The sequence below is a fragment of the Chaetodon trifascialis genome, chromosome 14 (assembly GCF_039877785.1).
Source record: "Chaetodon trifascialis isolate fChaTrf1 chromosome 14, fChaTrf1.hap1, whole genome shotgun sequence".
NCBI lineage: Eukaryota > Metazoa > Chordata > Actinopteri > Chaetodontiformes > Chaetodontidae > Chaetodon > Chaetodon trifascialis.
Genome location: NC_092069.1, coordinates 17,327,241 through 17,346,589, shown reverse-complemented (window position 1 = coordinate 17,346,589; position 19,349 = coordinate 17,327,241). Strand labels below are relative to the sequence as shown.

The 19,349-nt window shown below is 44.6% G+C and overlaps 1 protein-coding gene across 1 annotated transcript in view; it reads left to right on the top strand.

The window, feature by feature from the left end:
• Positions 1-19,349, top strand: part of pacrg (PARK2 co-regulated) — a 125,681-nt gene that overhangs the window by 59,036 nt on the left and 47,296 nt on the right. The window contains exons 3-4 of the mRNA XM_070979802.1: positions 3,106-3,277; positions 9,835-9,984. Coding sequence (XP_070835903.1) covers positions 3,106-3,277; positions 9,835-9,984 — 322 coding nt within the window. The remainder of the gene's footprint in view (positions 1-3,105; positions 3,278-9,834; positions 9,985-19,349) is intronic.

Here is a 19,349-nt window from a genome sequence, read left to right as displayed (position 1 = left end):
TGGGAAGAGGTCAACTAGTTGATGGAGCAGTCAGGAGCAGCCTGAAAAACACACACACATAAACGCAAACATGCACACTTCCTCTGTTCTCCCCTCATTTTCTCTGTCGCTTTCTTACCCTGCTGTAAAGCCTCTGAGTTTTTTTTTTTTTTTTTTGAACAGAAATGACTCACACCACCCTGGCAAACTAGCCCAATAGCTTATCACATCTGAGCACACACAGGCTATACATGGAGTCACATGTAAGCATTTACACACACAAATCCAAACGCCCACACATGTATGCACGCACAACTCCGTCCAGCTATTGTGTATTTAAAGTGGCAACCTGCTGTTTTCATTCCTCCTGGTCTCCTGCACCTGTCAGGGGCCTCTGATACTGTTGTTTAATGAGCAGAGGCTCTCCTCAGGCTTGCTCCTGGTCTCGTCTGCTTCTGTTGCTGTGTGTCTGCTGTTGTAGCGCTGACCAGGGGAGACATGCAAGTCTGTGTCCCAGGGCTAATTGCTCCTACTTGGCTGATAGTCTTTCTGTGCTCCACTCTCATTGACTCCCCGGGCTCCAGGGGGATTCCCATAGGCACCCAAAGACAAACAAACCTGGGCGGACAATCGATAACGGATGCAAGAGTTACCACTCACCGCAGCCGCTGATTAAGATTCCCTGGGAATGTGTGTGTGCGCTATGTAAGAGCGTGAGTGTGTGAAGGTGTTTACTGATTGTCCCCACTCCTTCAGTGCTAACTGGAATCTTCAGCCAGTCCCTAAGTGCTTGTTTATGTGATTTTGATTAAGAGCATCACAGAGTTCAGAGGCATCCTCACAAACATGCTCCCAGGTAATTATTCCTGCGACATCTCAGATTCACAACAGGGTAGGCGAGATAGTGTCGCTGCCTAAATGTGAGACCTGATCATTTACTGACAGTGTTAAATATGACTGTGCGCTTTTATCAGCTGACTTAAAATGCAGCTTTTATATAAGGTTTCCCTTTTTTTTATCTAATGTGTGATAGAATGCAATTAGTGCAGCAACAACAAGCCATTAAACCACTTGTTAAACTAAATGTTCGCCTTATATAACAGAGAAAAACATGCAATAACACAATACACGCACACTCCCACAAGAGATCACACATACACAAACGCTCTTAGTGCCCTACGGTATCGCACACAAGAAGACCTCACCCGTAAAATCAAATTAGGAATTATGCAATTGTTCTTCTGTTTTCAATTTCCGAAGCTCACTTTTAAGTTTAATTTCCACTTAATCCTGTTATTTATTGGTAGAAGCGAAAGAGCAGCATTTTCATATTTCCCAAAGTACAATCAAACAGACCAATATTATGTCTAATGTACATGTACATCTTTCTAGTGCTATATAAACCATACACTATGAAATATTAACATGATTGCCGTCCTGGACACTGTTGATTTGGGGAGTTAAAATGTAACAGTTAAGATGTTGTCGGCGACAGAGATTTGAAAAAGCAGCATATGGCATGAAGTGTCCGTGTGTGACTGCCACTCGACTCTCCTCGCCCCTCACTACCCCTCCGCTCCCTCTCCTCCCTTTCTCTATGGGCTCGTGTTTGCTTTTGTTCTCCTCTCCAGCCCGCCTGAGTCACAATGATGATCTTGACCAAGTGCAGGGAAAGGTCAAGGTTGGCCGGCAAATTGCCTCAAAGCAATCAGCCTTGTCTCTCTGCGCTAACAGTGTGAGCTCTCTGTCTATGTCGCCATCTTGCCATCTCTCCATGTTTTCTCTCTCCCTCTCTGTCTCTGTGTTTACCCAGTGGGGGAGATGTGTGTCAGGGAGGATTGGCAGCAGCAGTGGGGGTTCGGGGGGGTGGGTGGGGGGGGCGTCCGTCCTGCTTTGAAGTCTCGGTTCTGACCGGCAGCTGAACGAGGGCTGGGGACTTGAAAGCGCCGAGCGCCACTGCCTGGGTGACATTTCAGCACAGACCAACGTGACACATCTGGGTGCTTGTGTGTGTATGTATGTATATATGTTTGTGTGAGTGTGTATGTCTGGAGACAGTGAGCAAGTGCTTCCTTATGGCTTCAGCTGTCCGCAAGGACTGCCGGTTGCTGTGGGCTATTTGCCTCTGCACCAAAGGGATTACCTTTCATTACATGAAAAACAGAATCACCCATTCAACCTCTAACCCCTCGCTCAACAATAGTGCCATTGGGATGCAACACTACAGACGACAGCCCTGTTATAAATGTACACTGAGTAAGTGGATGTAGGACACGCATGTATTGCACGGCTAAAGTGTAACATTTCATATGATTTTTTGAACACACATGAGGCTCAAGGACAGCCTCGTTTGGGTCAGCTGGTCGTTCCAGCCCTAGTGTGCCAGAGTGGCTTTACTCCGACGGCTTCACACACATGAAAGGCTTCACTTTAATGTGTCGCACAGTACTCACACACTCGGCCAAACAACATCAAAGCCCGCCCGTGGCCCGTAGCTGGACGAACGTCTTCATCTACCGCCCCGATTGTGTGTGCGTGTCTTTCTGTCTGTTCTGTAAATGATGTAAACAGGTGTTAACATGTCAGCCCACAAGATGCCACATGCCGCTGTGTCATGATCTCCTGAGCAGCTGTCCCCCCCGTCATTGTGTGTGTGGGTGTAAGTGGGCGAGTGTGTGTGAGTATGGAGGTGTTTACTGTAAGGGTTATAAATGGCTGCAAGAGGGAGCTTTAGCCCCAGATATTGTGCAAAGCCAAGGACAAACAATGAGAAAGGGCAAAGAATGAAAGGGAGCTTTATACCAATGACTGATTCCCTCAAGAACACTTGGAATTTTCATCTGCTGTATCTGTCACTACGTGCACTTTTGTATGTTTGTATGCACAGGTACAGGTGTGAATCTGAGTGAACTTGACAGTGATTGGGTGGGTAGGGAGAGAGAGTAGTCAGTAAACAAAAAATTCATCCCTGCTGCTAGCTAAGGTCCCCATCAACAGCCGTATGTTATAACAAACGCCCTTGAGCGAAGGACAGAAACCCTGCCCTCTCTCTCTCTTTGTCTGCGCCCCTGGATTGAGGAAGCGGTTAGTAATGCTTCTAATGTAAATGTAAATGTCTGTCCTCAGGTGGAGATTGAGAAGCTGGACTACCACCACTACCTGCCGCTGTTCTTTGATGGCTTATGTGAGACCGTTCATCCGTATGAGTTCTTCGCCCGTCAGGGAATCCATGACATGCTGGAGCACGGGGGCCCCAAGATCCAGCCGGTCATTCCCCAGCTCATCATCCCCATCAAGAGTAAGTCTGGGGCAGTGTCGACTCTCGTGCTGTACAAATCACACAAGACACAGCTCCATACCTAGGTGACCCTGCGCATGTTGTATGGTCACACAGGACCACTGTCACAGCGATTTGCAACAATTAAAATACAGCACTTATTCAATTAACTTCAGCAGCAAATGGCCCTGCTATCTTATTCATTTGATGGCATTTTCCAGTTCTCTCTATATGTAAATCTTATTAGTATTTTATGTGTGATTGACATCCAAGTAATCTTCTCAGAGTTTAATTGCAGCCTTAATAAATATTTCTGCATGTCATTATTTCATTATTTACTATTTTGATGACAGCATCATTACATTTTGATTGCTGTTTGTCGATCTCAGACAAATCCCAAGTCTGGAAGATGTTTCCAGGTCCCAAGCCGCAGACTTAAATAAATCAGAAGCTAATAACACACAGGTTGCGGGAACAAATTAAATTACAGACTTAGAAGAGTTGGTAGAAGGCCTAACATGAGGTTTCATAAAGAATACCTTCTTTGTAATTTTCTCAAAATTGACCTAGCTTGAAAATACATTAGAAGAACGCTATTATCAAAGTTGAATTTAACGATTAACACGTTTTTTTTTTAATAATTATACATTGGCACTCACAACCCTCTCAGACAATATCGCAGCAGCAGTGAAGTGCAACCAAAATAGAACAACATACTTAACCAGGAATAGACTCACCTGTCTGACGCACTTGCGCTACAACAGAGTCTAATATTACCATACAACCAGTCCTGTGACAAGTCCTAATTTGGCTTCGCAGTCATACGGTTCCTATTATTACATTAACCCTCAGGGCGAAGCGTCCTTGGTTTTGCATGTTCCGGAAGAAGTTGGCTCTAAAAGCATGCCTGATAATCTGCCATATGCAGTGTGATGACATGCTACATTTAACTGTGGCATCATGTTGTGCCTCCTTACCTTTTCTACGCTGACACATCTCCATGGGCGCACACAGGCGCACACACACACACACACAAGTTGGCAGATGGAGGTGGGTGGAAAGGTCATGTCCCAGGATGCAGCGGTCTATGACTTCAAAAATAGACATCGGAATTTAAAGCGAAGTGGATGCGAATGGTGTCTACTGCGGTAAACACAAGGAGGAGCAAGGTACAGAGAAGTTAGAGGAATGCAGCGTGTGGCTCGTGTTGGAAAATTTCAGCACAAATGCAGAGGCACGCAGTCTCACACACACAGACACACACTCCTACGCACGCACACACACACACACACTCTTTTGTTTGGCGCCGCTGCCAAGTGGAGTGTCAGTTTCAAAGTGGGAGCCTTTAAGTGGCGCCTAGTGAGCCTGGGATAGTGTTCATGTCATGGGCAGTTGGCTGGTGGTGTGTGCGTGTATGTGAAGTGTGTTCCCTGTTTATGTGTGGGTGTTGGACGTCTGTGGAGGCACAGGGGCGTAACGGCCAACAATAGGCAGGGCTGTTGGAGACACAGAGTCACAGTGACAGACTGACCCTGGCACACTGTCTGTTACCACACTGCACTGAGCACACACTGCAAGGTCTTACCCAACTTACATTGTGCCACATGTCTACTGTTTTAACCATTATTTGCTTGTTCAATATATTTTTTAAATAACAGAAAAAAAAATGATTTAGTGAACTAAAATTCACAGATTTCAGTTTGATCACTTTCATGCCATATCTAATGCAACATGTTGGTTCATAAGTGCGAGATTTGCCGGCATCTTTTCACACATTGCTTAAATATTTGGACGGCCTAATGTCAAGACGCACCCACTTCAGACACGACTTGACATTATGCACAGAGCGACGGGCCACTCGCTAACTTGGATAGCAGTTTATAAATTCAAACCTCTCAGCAGTTTTGGTCATTTGCCTTTGGGAGACCAGACCAAAGGTGATGGTTATGCTCCTCATGAAAATACACACTTTGCACTGATAATGGAATTTTAAATGGCCTGCTCCTTATTAACTTCTTGGTTTATTAAAAATCGGGCCTGTTTCACCATCCACAAGGCAAAGCCGCCAGTCCGTGTCTCTCTTGCAGATTAATTACTTTTCTATGGAGCAGGGAAGAAGAAGGGATGGCGGAAAGAGGAAGAAAGTAAAAAGCCGTCTGCAGTCTAAAATGGCAAGATATATATTTTTCTGCTCTGACGTTAATACATCTTCAATGTGGCTGGCAGGCTCTTATCTGCAGAGCGACTGAGTCACGTCAGGCCCTGGTGAATTTTGATGATGACTGCAGGTCACCCAATGAGAATACACAATGAAGAAGGCTCTGGCTGACATTATACTCTGAGGCCCTGTCCTCAGCGACTTAAAGACTGATCTCTCTCCTTCTGTACACCCTGTGCCCTTCAACCCATGTTAGAAAGACCTTACACGTGAAAAAAAGAAAAGGAAATGATGAATTCTAGATGTTTCTTTCCACCTAATGTGTGTCTTTGGGTTTTACCTCTTGTTAAAGAACCATAAAGCTGAAAGAAAATGACAAGTTATATCTGTAACACTATATTTCTGTAAATAAAGGCAAAGAAAAAGATCCTGTTCAGCTGAACAGGACCATGGTGACTTAAGATGTTACTGAAATGCTGTGGTTTGGGTTTTTCTGGCTTCCTTAAATAGGGAGGAGGATTCAGAGCCATGCCTCCATTGAGCCTCAGTTGATTGGCATAACATTTGTTCAGCTTTGAACCAAAATGAGACTTTCATTATAAGAAGATCCTCAGTCACGCCTCTGCACGGGAACATCTTCTTCTGATCTGAAAAAGCACATTTCTACAATAAGCGAAAAACAATTCACTAAACACTCAAACTCGACGCCCTAGCTCTGACATTTCGCAGGAAGCAGACTACAAGGTCGCCATTGTTTTATTTTCACACTGAATATGAAACAGGTCCAAGCACGAATAGATTATTACTTTATTCAGATTTGTCCCAACACAGGTTTTATACCAGCCTTAATATATCAGGCCCTCGGCTGCCTTCTCCCCCAGCTCTTTTAATTTTTTTCCCTTTCTCTTTTTTTTTTTTCAGCAAGGCGAGAGTGCCGATGAATAATTGAACAGTCCCGCGGTCCAAATGTCACAGCAGGGAAAATTGTTTGCGCTGGCTGGTAATTAGAATTTCATTGTTTGTTATGTAGGTTTGAAATTCCTGTCATTCCGCATTCCACCTTATCTTGGTGATGGCAGATATCTCCGTGCTTGTCTGTCTGGGGAGACACTAAGGCAGAGATGGAGAGATGACATAAAGCACAATACATTCGCTCATTCAGCATCATCTCCACCGCTGGTCCTCTGTGTGGGCCTCACACACACACACACACACACGCGCGCTGACAGAGACAAAGACATCCTTGAGCCAACTTGTCACACACTCAAATGGACAGAAAACAATGGACCTGGTTCATCCGCTCATTTTCTCACATTCACAAGGTTGTTTTAATGCGATGTGCTGAGTGGAGAATGTGTAAGCCTCTTGTTGTTTATGTGACTCTACGTTGTATAACTTCATATTTTGCTGCTGCCGTCTTCAGCTGTGCTCATGAATGAGGCTGACATTTCGTGTCTTTGCTTTTAACGTGTGTGTATGTGTGCGCCCGCCTGATTGTGTATCACTGTGTGACTGTACGTGTGTGTGCTTGTGACAGCTTTGTATTTGCATATGAGCTGTTTTAACACAGACTGTGGGTGATGCAGTATGCTCCTCTCTGAGTGCTCTAACTGTCATACACAATATTTTCGGGTTGCTGCTCTCTTTCTGTCTCGCTCAGTTCCTGTGCGGTGGGGAGGGGGCTATTGTCAGAATGTCACTGAAATTACTACTCTTACTGATACTGCTTATCGGTTTGGTACTTTCCCAGTGTGTCTGTGAAGACTCTCATTCATCCAGGTCATGGTACTTCGAAGTGCTTCCAAAGGCAACTGGACTTGCTTGTGGTTCTAGAGGACGTTTCACCTCTCATCCAGGAGGCCCATTGACCCATTAACACCACGACTCGTGACCCTAACGACTCACATGATAGCTGCTCAATGATCCTCCAAGAGGATAAATGCCTGGGACTCCATACCAGCCGGTTAAAACTGAAGAAGCCTCCTGGATGGGAGGCGAAACATTTTCTAGAACCGCAATCCAGTTGTCTTTGGAAGCCCTTAGAAATACTTTCCTGGTATTCTTATTGGTTCTATTGATTGATTTGCAAGAAACAGAAAGGAATTGTATAAGAATAGAATCAAGAGTGCTTTATTATTCCCTGTAATGAAAATATTCTCTCTTTAGCAGCAATGTTATTCGTCACGAACGCTGTATTGACAGCTATGGTGCAATATGACATTTATTCTTGTACAGATTTTTTTTTTTTTTAATGATGTTTTGATTACAGATTACAGTTTTGTTTACTTTCAGTTTGAAACTTTCTTTTTTCGTTCTTTTGAATTGTAATGTTTCAATTATCTTTCACCTCTTTAACCTGCACATAACTGGTGGCCTCCACCCAGGGACCACAGATGAAAATGAGCTTTGAGCTGTATCCAGTGCAATAAATGTATTGTGCATTGTCTCTGGTAAATGAACAATATCAATAAATAGATGTAGGGATGCATGGATCCAATGCTCCCGATGAGTATTGAACCCTTTTAAGGAGATCAGGTACTGGCCAGTTAACAGGTCACAACCCTGTCTCAGAGTGGGAGCGACACAGCGGGGGGGTGTGAACACAGCCTAGGGGATCTGTCCCATGTTGACATGCCAGTGATATCTCAGCGTAACCCAGACTCTACGGCAGTGGCTGTCAGCCTATTGATTCACAGCTCCAGCAACTGGGGAGACAGTTATGTTCATTCAGTCATGTATGCTGAGTTTTTAGTGCCACAGCAACGCTTAGCCACCTCATAACAACATAAAAATGATTTCAACGTGAGTGGGATATACAGATTTTAGATTTGGTTTAAGAAAACAAACCTCAAAAGGTGGAAAATGTGGAACTAGTGATGGAAATATGACATTTCTGACAATTGCATAAAATGATCGCGCTGTGCCCGAGTAATCACAATCAGGCAATTATGTAATAATTGTGACAGGTGTAGCAGAGGATGAGGAAGATTAATCACGTGTGGAGGAAGGAGGACTGTGGCTCAGCATCTGAAGACGTGTGCGTTTCTGTGAATTTATGGCGTTCGCTCCACAGGCGCTTAACCAAATTAGTAGCATTGCCTCCTCGTGGCTTGTAAAACACTTTATTGCACTTGTGGCAGTGAGCTTTGTCATCATCAACACGACTGAAGAGTAAACACATTTCATCATTTTAGTTTTTCCCAGACTTGTTGGCAGCCGTTTGTTCTGTGTGAGTTGATGTGACCGCCCCTCTTGCACAGTCAGGTGTCAGGGGAGAACGAGAGAAAAGAACTAAAAAAGGGGGAGAGAGAGAGCTTTGTTGCCATGCGCTGTGTCTGCCAGACAGTGCCGACACTCGACACAAGCATTTGTTCTCTTTAAGACCAAAAAGCAGGTTTAAACAGGCAGCAGGTTTGCTCCTTTCAGTTTTTTTAATTTAAGCCAGTCTGTGTTATGTTCGTCAGTTTTTAGTGCCTTAGCTTTCCTAAGCTCGTACCATGTCTGTCGCTCATTCTCAACCATAAGCATCCCTGCACACCGTTGTCTTTGTTTTGAAAGGCTGCTTTGTCACACCTTTCATTTTTTGTTGTTGCAGGTACTTACTGGCAAAATAGCCGCCGTGATACCATTACTAACCTTTTTTTTCATTATTATTTGAAAGTAGGCATCAAATGACAATTTAAGATTTCATAAAGAGAAATAGCTCAGGTCTGTTTTTTAACTTGAGGTATGATGTTTTAAGCTGACAGTCTGCACAAAGGGAATTACCAGCACTCATGCAGAAGCTCACATAAAAAAACTAAGAGAACACAAATAAAACAAGCGCAAAGAACTGGAAAAATATGAAAAATATGTCAGCCTTGTTGCTAATCACAGTTATTTTCTAACCCTTTGCCCTCTGCCTGTCACGTCTCTTTATCTCTCTTTCTGACATTCCGTCTTTTATTCTTTCCCCCTTTCCTCTTTCTGTCTCTGTGTTTGTCTCTCTTGATCTCTCTGGCCCTCCATCTCTTCCACCATCATTCCCTTTTGTTCTCTCTATCAGTGGGAGATGGAGTTAAGTGCAGCTGTAGGCCAAATAGCCCAGTGATTGGCTCTCACTTACTCCTGCCTCCCTAGTGCATTTGAAATCACTGATTGCAGACAAGCCAGTCTAAATCAAAGCCCAGCTATAAAGGAAATGCTTTCAAGGGAAAGGGAGTGTGTGGGGGTTAAGATTTATGCGTATTTTTGTGTGTGTCTGCTAAGCCCACTCCAATGTACCATATAGTTGCAGTTGTCAGAGTCACTTTACATTTACTGTACCTCCACCTGCCTGAGCAAACAACCTGTAAATCTTGTTTACATCCCAAAAGCTGCTTTGTCCTCGCAGCCGCTTTTTTCTTTTGTTAACTGACCTTTTGCACGCCCTGCCTTTCAGATGCCCTGAACACGAGGAACCACCAGGTGATCTGCACCACTCTGAAGGTCCTGCAGCATCTAGTGATGTCTGGGGACATGGTGGGAGAGGCTATGGTGCCCTACTACAGACAGATCCTCCCCATTCTCAACATCTTCAAGAACATGAACAGTGAGTTCCAGCCATGCAAATGGTCGAGTGTTAATTCGCGGACAGATGGTGTGTCAGCGTGACGTGTCTCTGAACTTTTGTCGAGCAGTCATTGTGTGAGCACGTCCCTTTGTGTTAGAAATCATTTTTTCTGCTACTGCTTGAACAACCGCAAAAGTTTCCAAGCCTGTGAAAGGCAGTGGTATTCATGTAGCCTGTGGTGAGGTTAAACCAGGTGATTCCGCAGAGCCGCTCAGTTCTGGGAAATGCTATGCAGATGTTAAGTGTCTATTTTTGTTTGACTTTGATACTAGCCACGCCCGGGCACAAAGTCTCCTGTTTTCTACCTGTTCTTTTCTCTGTGCAGCCAGTGTATGCGCCTCTCCCTGAATCCTCTTTCGTCTCTCCACTTAAGCATCCACTTGACACAGAAGCTCCATTTTCTCCTTTCTGCTGTCAGTCAGGCTGCATTGTGCGGGGCTGCTGGGGAGACTTTGTCCTTGCTCTCTCTGAAAGCCTCCACCTGGGTGACACCAAGACCTGGGGAGATTGGCATCAGATAGGCAGGGCTCTTTGTGCGGCAGTGTCAAAGCACTTAGCATGGTGTGACATGATGTGGGCCCATTGAAGGTTGAGAGGCACGACCAATCCCCAACACCGCTCACCACACAGCAAGTAGGATGTGGAGAGCGACATTGTGAATCAATCATTTAAACACAAGCTTTAACAGGAGAAAACACAAGGCTTTAGTCTCTTAATCAATATCCAATTTGAATCTCTCGTCTCTTTAATTCGCTTACATTATCTGTTACTATTTGCTGAGGTCTAAAAAAAGGAAGAAGAGAGCCAAAAGAGATAGCGAAGAAAGACAAAGGATGGAAAAGAAAAGCCTTCCTTATTAGCGCGTGGCCGTATGCAAATCTCCTCTGTAAATTAGCTGTCAAATCAATCCCCTAAACCGGTTTGAAGCGTGAGTTTCTCCACCACGGCGCAGGCTCAGCAGTTGGCCGGTGAACCCCACCAGGAATAGTTTTATCTCTGCTTGGTAGTTACTGTGCCGGCCTGTCTACCTGCCCATCCGCTTGTCTGCTCTCCTCTGGCGGGCATCGATTAAACCTGAGCCAACCCCTCACCTGGCAGACGTCCCTGCGATTGACCTCTCTCAGAGAGACCGGCCTGGGCCGGAGAGGGGTCCATACATCTGCCAAAGCGCAGGACCCAGTCTGCCTAACAAGGACACTGCTTTCTGTATAGCAATTTATGGATATCCAGTAGAGTTACTTTCTTTCTAAAATTTGGTTCGAGCTGAGGCTAAACGGTGATGAGAAAGTTTAACCAAAGTACAGTAAACAGGTATGTGTTTAAGTAGGAACATACATAAGTTCATAGAATACTTCCTAGTATTATTTTCTCCCATTTCCATCTGGAGCTTTAGTGTTAGATAAGCTGTGAATTCATGTCCTGCGCCACCCACTCCCTGCTAACACATAAAGATACGACTTCAAATACAGAGAATAAACACTTCTCTTTTGGGGACAAAACACTGTGTGAACCAGAACTCTGTGTTCTTTCTGTCTAATACGCAGATATTTCAGGGTTGTTGTTCTCTCACACTCTTCCCTTCGCTGTGTGTCTTTGTCTCTGCCTCTCTTCTGTTTTATGTGGCTTGTTTATATTGATATCAAAGCTTTCATTGAAGTCCATCTATTATCTAATATCGCTTATATACACCTCCAGCTCCATCCCACGCTCGTTCGGCTGTCTCAACTGGAGCCAGAGTGCTGCCTCCAGCAGACAGACGCCGTCATTGTGTTTAATACACTAGAAGACACAGAGGACTGTCTAGTAGTGTGTGCTAACATCTCCCTTCAGCTCTCCCACACTGTAACTCACAGAGCTTGCATGGCATCCCTCTTATCTCCTGAGCCACAACCAGGCCACTGTCCAGTATGTGCCAAGTGTGTGCGTGTCTGCATTTGTGTGCATCTGTCATGAATAGATCTGTTGTGTCCCATATGCAGCTGTTGACTTCAGTGTGGATGAAGGCCCCAGCTCTCTGTCTCCGTCCCTCTCCATTCACTTTTGTTTAGGTCTGCCAGCCTCGGACACATAATGCTCTGCAGACCAACCCAGTTGTGGCTACACAACCTGACTCTGTCCCTGTCTCCCCAGTTGCTGGAGCTGTGAATCAATAGGCTGACAGCCACTGCTGTAGAGTCTGAGATATCACCAGCATCTCATCATGGGACAGATCCCCTAGGCTGTGTTCACACACTCCCGCTGTGTCGCTTCCACTCCGAGACAGGGTTGTGACCTGTTAAATTGGCTTGTATGCAGGCCATTTTTCAAGGGTCAGAGCCAGAACTTAACAGCCATCAATGGACCCTGGGGTATCCTTTCACCCAGACAGAGCTCTGGACCTCTGACCAGGAGAGCACGCTCATGACCCACATGCTCAGCCTCTCTGGGACCCAGGCACTGAAGAAGCAACAGCTCCATTGTTCAGTGAGACAAAATATGCTTGTTTAAGTCCAGGCAGCCGGCTCCCATTCTTACCAAAGACACAGTAATGTGTCATTTTGAAGTGCACAATAATGAGCAATCACATAGTATCGCCGTCCTTGATGTACCCCTTTGTCTCCTGAATCAGCTCTCTCAGCTTTTGTTTGCTTTGTGCTCTTTTGCGTGTGAGCTTGTTTGCGTGCGCGTGTTTATTGTGTGCGTGAGACACAATGCTGAGGATAGTGTAGGAATTCCTCCGATGCGATTTGCACGGCTCTCTTGTTTGCTTGCTGTGATGAATCTTATCCCTAATGAAATGCAACAACGTTCCTTATGAAGGAGAGATGTGCTCCCTCATCCAGCAAATTCCTCTTCTGAGCTCGAAGGAAGGGAACTCATCTTTTGTACGTCATCTGAGGAAGAGAGAAAGAGAGTTTTGTAAGGCAGCAGATTCAGTTGCATAGAGACAATATTCTGGGGTCTTGAATGGGGATCAGATAGAAGCCAATACTAATTACTGACCTTATTTAGTGGATCAGATAATGGCCTGACATGACCGACCTATGTGAAATACAATACAATAAATTTTTCATTGTCATTACTGTTTCCTCGGTTAGTCACACTCACTTGATTATTTACAGTGTAGCTTTACATGAAACTGATCCTAAATACTTTCGTTTTTTTAAAAAGAGGACACTGAGGTGATGAGGTCACAAAAAGCTGTTTTCGTGCGATTAAAGTCTGATTACTCAGTATGCCATTATGCTTTTGCTTTTACCGAGATATAACTTGAACATTTTGTGATGAAGCATGTCTGAGATGTTTTACAGTGGAACATTAAACTTTACTTTGCTGTAATAAAAGTACAATTTGAACCATAAACATCAAAAAATGATGTTTAATTTAAATCACTTTAAATAAAAATACATAAAAGTCTATTAAGCTTGAGTTAAAAAAAAAACATTAAGTGCTGCAAATAAAGAATTTATTTCTGCACTTATCTCCTCTGCAATTTATTTTTGCATGTCTGCCAATGCACAAAATTATAAAATGCATCTGTTTCAGCTTGATGTCAGCTGATAATTTCAGACTTTGCATTACACATCTAAATCAAGATGTGGCAACATTTTGGCAAGTCTATGTGTGAGTGGCTATTATACAAGACCATGCCACCCAGTGACAAGTGTGCACTGTTTTCTCATGACATCCTCAGCCTCTACATGGCACTACATTGTGTCTGAATGTAGTTGATGTTACCCTGCAGGGCTCCTCTTTTATTTATCTGAGCCTGCATTGTAGCATTGTTGTTGTTGTCCTGATGATTTTCTCCACTTATCTGTAAGGTGTAGGTCCTTAAACTCCTATTCATCACTGACAAACACTGTCATACACACCTATGTGTAGGTTCACACACTCGTACTTACAATGTATTGCTCACACACTGGTGGTGATCTTGTTCATTTGGCCTCTTTTATCATCCTGCTAGGAATGTGGCCAGCTATGATAAGGTCTCACCCACATGCATTGCTGAGCCTACGCACACACGCACACACAGAGGTTGTGATAGTGGCTCTCTGTCTTCTGTTCCTCTGGGACTGGTGAGGTTTTTGTGTTGGTGACAGATGCAGTGCTGTGGCTGGCCACTCTGTCTTCCCCCGTGAGCTTGCTTTAGCTGTGTATCACATGACGCATACACACACGCTCACGGGGTCATGTTGGACATCTTTATGAATACAGCGGATCAGTTACAGCCCACGCTGACCGTTGGAATGGAAATAAAGCAGGAAGAGCTGGCTGACCTCATAACCCTTCCCGCTTCCTAACAGATGGGCAGCGACGGTCAAGAACAGGGAGCGCAAGAACACCATGGACTGTGGATGGAGATCATGTACATGTAACTGTCACATGTGAAATGGCTATCATAAATACCCACACACACGGTGCAGGCAAATCAAATCCAAAGCATTTTTTCCAACTCATTTTAATCAGACAGAAGTCCAAACATATGCCAGTGTGCTCGGCCACCTGTGGTCTTGTCCTCAATACAACGTAAAGCTCCCGTTTCCTGCCAGGACGCTACACTGTGGCTTATAGTGTGGTGCTGAGGTTAATTCCTGGGGATTCCCGTTCACAAACATTTGTTTTATTTAATGACCTTTTCCAGCTGCTGTTGTGAAAAATTAATTCACTGCCATGCTTTCACTGTGTACATAGGAACACGACGAGGGGACAATGCCCACACGCATACGCACACTCACACAAACCCGTGGCCCCCCCATGTAATCCATCATCCTCCACAGACACACAGAAGTCCTTGTCCCTGCGGACGACAGAACACACACCTCATCCTCAGCCCCCAGTCTTCTCTTCCGTGTACCCCTCTCCAACAGGAGATATCTATCTATCAAGCAATCACAGCCTGCCAAGACCCCTCTGCCATTAAAATACAGAATGAGTGGGAGGAGCGGAGAGAGAGAAAAGAGGGAGATTTGGAAGGAAAGATAGCGTGAGTGAGAGAGATGAAATCCAGGTAATACTGAGCCCGTCTGTTCTTTCCCGCTCCGCCGTTAGCATGCTTCACAGCACATAATGACTTTTTCCCTCTCTCCTCAAGCTTAAGAAAAGACAGTTGTGGAAAATAGTGGAAATATATTTTTATATTAATGCAGTCTCCACCTCCTCCTATCTCCCTCCACCCCATACTTCTGCCGCCTGCGGATATGCCCACCTGGCTCTGTTAATTTCTATTGTCAGCAGGTCTGAGGCGGAGCAGCCAATCAGGTATGAGCGGCAGCCCTTGGGCCTGCAGCCGCTCTGCGCCTCCAATTTAAAGGTCAGCTGATAAGCAGCCAGATTCATGCATAATCTGGGCTACTCTGCAGGCAGACAGGCAGACTGCTCAACACACACACACTCAGCAGACATACGCATCATATTCTGGGTCTGCGATTGACCCTCTCAAACTTTTACTTTGCTGTGATGGACAGCTCTCGCTCCTCCTTTTCCAACCGAAATGTTCTTCCATCAGTTTGATAATGTACTTTTACTAATTGCTTGAGCGGAGCACCTTATTAAGAACTTGGCTTTGTGTTTGTTGATTTGTTCAATAATTTGTACGTAGTGCCTTTTGCGATATGGAGCACTTAGGGGAATTAGGGGATCCACTCTTTAAATGGCAGAGAGCCCTGAGGCTGGCAGTATTCTTAAAATGAAATAGAATTTGGCGTCTTGGCACAGGCAGTCTGCAACTTAAACAAAGTACCACTTCAATTGCTGCAGTGTGCCGAGCGTGGCCAGCAGAACTCGCCTGGCCTCGCTTGCCTCTCCTCAAGTCACTGCCACGGGTCGACATTGTCATGTTGTTGCTTCGTTTCTGTTCTGTCATTTCCGTACCGTCATTTCGCGTGCCACTTCACCTGGCATGGATGGCTCTCACTGCTCTACATGACAGCGCTTTCACAGCCTTTTGTGAACTCTCTTAATGTCATTTTGTAAGATTTGTGCTGGAAACCTGTGCGGCCATCACACAGGATGCCTTAGAAGAAGTGCTGCTGTGACGTTATACTTCCTTCCCCTGCAGGTCTGAACGGACAAACAAATCTGAGTTTTCTATTGTCTGTTAAATTTATGTCAGGTAGCTCTGAGCGGTCAGCAGTAACCAATACTGGCAGTTTCTTTAACATTTTTCTGCAGTTGGAAGATCCACACATACGTACACGCAGTCAGATATCCTGTTTGTTCTTGTTTATCTGTCTTCATGGGCTCAATTCCAGTGTCTATACCTTGGAAATTCATGAAAGGATTTGAGGTAAGCAGTTAGAGAAAGCCTCTAAGTGAATGTTGTGCTTTAAATGGATAGGCTCAGGTTTAGCACATACTTACCAGTAATCTGTAGATGGCCATGTATGTATTCTTACTATGGAACCAGACGTCCTCAGCAGTTTCCTCCTTTCATTCCCTCTAATCCAAGTAACACTCAATTACCTAATTGGATGAGTTATGAGGGTCCTTTTCTTCTCTCCATCCCACCCCCACCCCCCCACCCTCATCTCAATGAGATTAACAGACTCTGTAATTAATGAATTTGGGGCACTTTGAAACGATTCGCAGGATTGTCCAGGCTCTGGGGGCCTGACATGTGTAACACAATTATCGAGTTGTCGAAATTAGACCATAGAGTGAGATGAATAGTGCAAACATTAGCTGTGTTTGCTGTGGACAGGTGATCGTTTCAGGCTGAAGGTGGAATGGGTTGATGTGGCCGCTTTGTTGTTATTGCCTTCAGTGTGTGTGTTTGTGCGTGCATGTGGATGAGGAGTCAGCCGTTTGATAGCCGGTGACTGTGCTGCCTTTTGATGTCATTTTATGTGCATTCTCGTGCATGAATCCGTGTCCTTGTGTGTGCCTTTGTGTGTGTCATGACTTCCTTTTAGCGAGCAGGGAGCTCTCCTGCAGCCTCTCACCACATCATTGTGTTTGACATCTCCGCAGGCAGCCAGCGACAGAATGCTGGTGTGTGTGCAGACATTTGTCCAGCCCGCTTTGGATCAGCATTCGCACCCTGCGCCAGGTTGCCTGTCAGCTTTCATAAACAGCCACACCTTCACAAATAGGCCCGCCGCTCGAAAGTGAAAAAAGGCACAATTTCGCAAAACAAACGACAAATAGCATTTCTCACACAGTCTCACTAACTCGTTGTCGCAGGCAAGGACACACATAATAAACAATAGAAAGAGAATAGATTTTTATTACCAGTGTCAGGATACAGTGCTCCAATGCTTTTCAGGTGTGGGCAGAAATGTAGGCACGCTGAGGATAAGAGAAAAGTAAAATAACCAATGCCGTAGGATATTTTTAACATTATATAATCAAAATTCTGAGCTTGAGACACTTCAATGGACCACTGAACTGTATTTTCTCATATGCAAAATCCATTCATCTTAAGAGAATGTGGAGTTCTCTGGACATGATCTCAGACTTCACTGTCACTGTTTTGGAATTCAGATTGTCAAGTGAGTCCTCGCTCGGTTATAATGCCCCCACACCTGCCATTTGTGGGGTCTGTCTCCTGTCTGTCTGTGTCTTTAGAGACCCACCACCCATTACTGCCCATTCTCAGCACGTTTTCCCTGACAGAGGTAACCTTATCTCCTCCATTCTCACACAGGCATGTCAGCATGTGGCAGTCACAGCCCTCACTATCTCTAATGGATGTAATTGAACCCTATTCTAACATTCTAATGTGCCCTATATCTCAAGAACCCCCCTAAACCTCCTCACAACACCCCCCCCCAACTCACACAAATCCCCATAAGGTTGTCCCAGCCAAGTCTTGTCCCACTTCCAGACAACAGTTTTTCGCTGGCTCCCGTCTCTAATGTTTCCATCTGGCTCCATGGCTCGTATTCCCTTGCCATCAGAAAATATGAGTATACAATACCATATATTCAGAGTTTAGCACAGAATGTGATATCCATTATCTGACGATGAAGACATACTCTCGCAAGACGGTCGCTGCCGTTAAACTCAAATTCTTTAACGCTTGCTGCTTAATGTACATTTTTTTTCTCTCGTTCATTAAGTCCAACGACAAAATGATCACTCTTCATTTAAAGGAAGCAACCATTTTTCAGAAATAAAAATTCAATGGGCAGGCGAAAAAAAAACAACTAACTTTATTAGTCATCTTTATAGGTCGTCATTCTTTCATCCCGTTCATATTTATTCATCCCTATCGTGTTAGACATGCTGTTACACATAGAGGTTAATCATACGTCTAATATCCAGGTCAGCAACATGGATCAGTGGTTACTGTGCAAAATAATAATAGGGACCCTATAAAATTACTAAAATGCATGTGTGGGCTTCTTTCAGAGTATTAAAGAGAATTCTTTTCGTTCCTACTATTCTCATCCCTTCACTTTTGAAGCTTAATTAACCAGAATGACACCACTTGGCTCGCTTTGCTTGGCTCTTCATTCACTCTGCTGTTTCAACCCAGGACAATACCTGAGAAGCACAGCGTCTGTAGGATTTTGCCTCAAAGTAACAGGGACTTTTGGTATGTGTGTGGGTGTTTTAGCTTCTGCACGTACGAAGCAAATGAAAGCCACTCCAGTCCACTGAACCAGATGTTACCTTATTATATTCGACCACCCACGACTAGGGTGCAAGGACAAGGGTCACAGAGAATAAAGGCCCCCATGTTTTACCAGGCGGTCCGTCAGAGAATCTCAGAGGCCTTCAGGCGAACAACCAGAACAGCCCAGATAAACATCCGCATTTTTTTGTCCCCTCCTCTCTGCAGTGGTGCATCACATCACCTCCTCTTTCTTCTCCTCACAAGACCACACGAGGCAAAAGTCCTCGCCATTTCAAGTGTCTCGTATCCAGATAAAATCCAAAATGAGACATACATAGATGTAAACAAAGAATGGCATCCGAAGCGGTGTGTGTGGTACAGGCTTGTGTTCAGAAAAGACATTTACACGTGCGTCTCAGATGGTCAGATCACAAATCTGATTGCAGTCCGTATTGCTTTTCCTGGACTCCATTCAAATCAGGTTTGGCTCTTTTCAAGTCCAGAAGGACGTGGCAATGCACCCATGCATTTATGAGTGAAACAAAAGTTTTTATTGTCTTCACAGGCTCTCATTCACGTCGCTCCCTCCATCCCGACAAATGAATTCACTCTAATCTGACTGGATTTCAGGCCATCTTGAATGCTTCTTGGGCTCTTATCTTTTTTTTAGTACATGACTGACTAATGCTGGGTTCAGACTACACAGTTTTTTTGTCTGTTAAGATGGTCATTGTGTCAGATTATGCAGTTACAGAGTCCTGAATTCTTGCTGTGAAGAGACATGCCAGACTACACGGTGTCT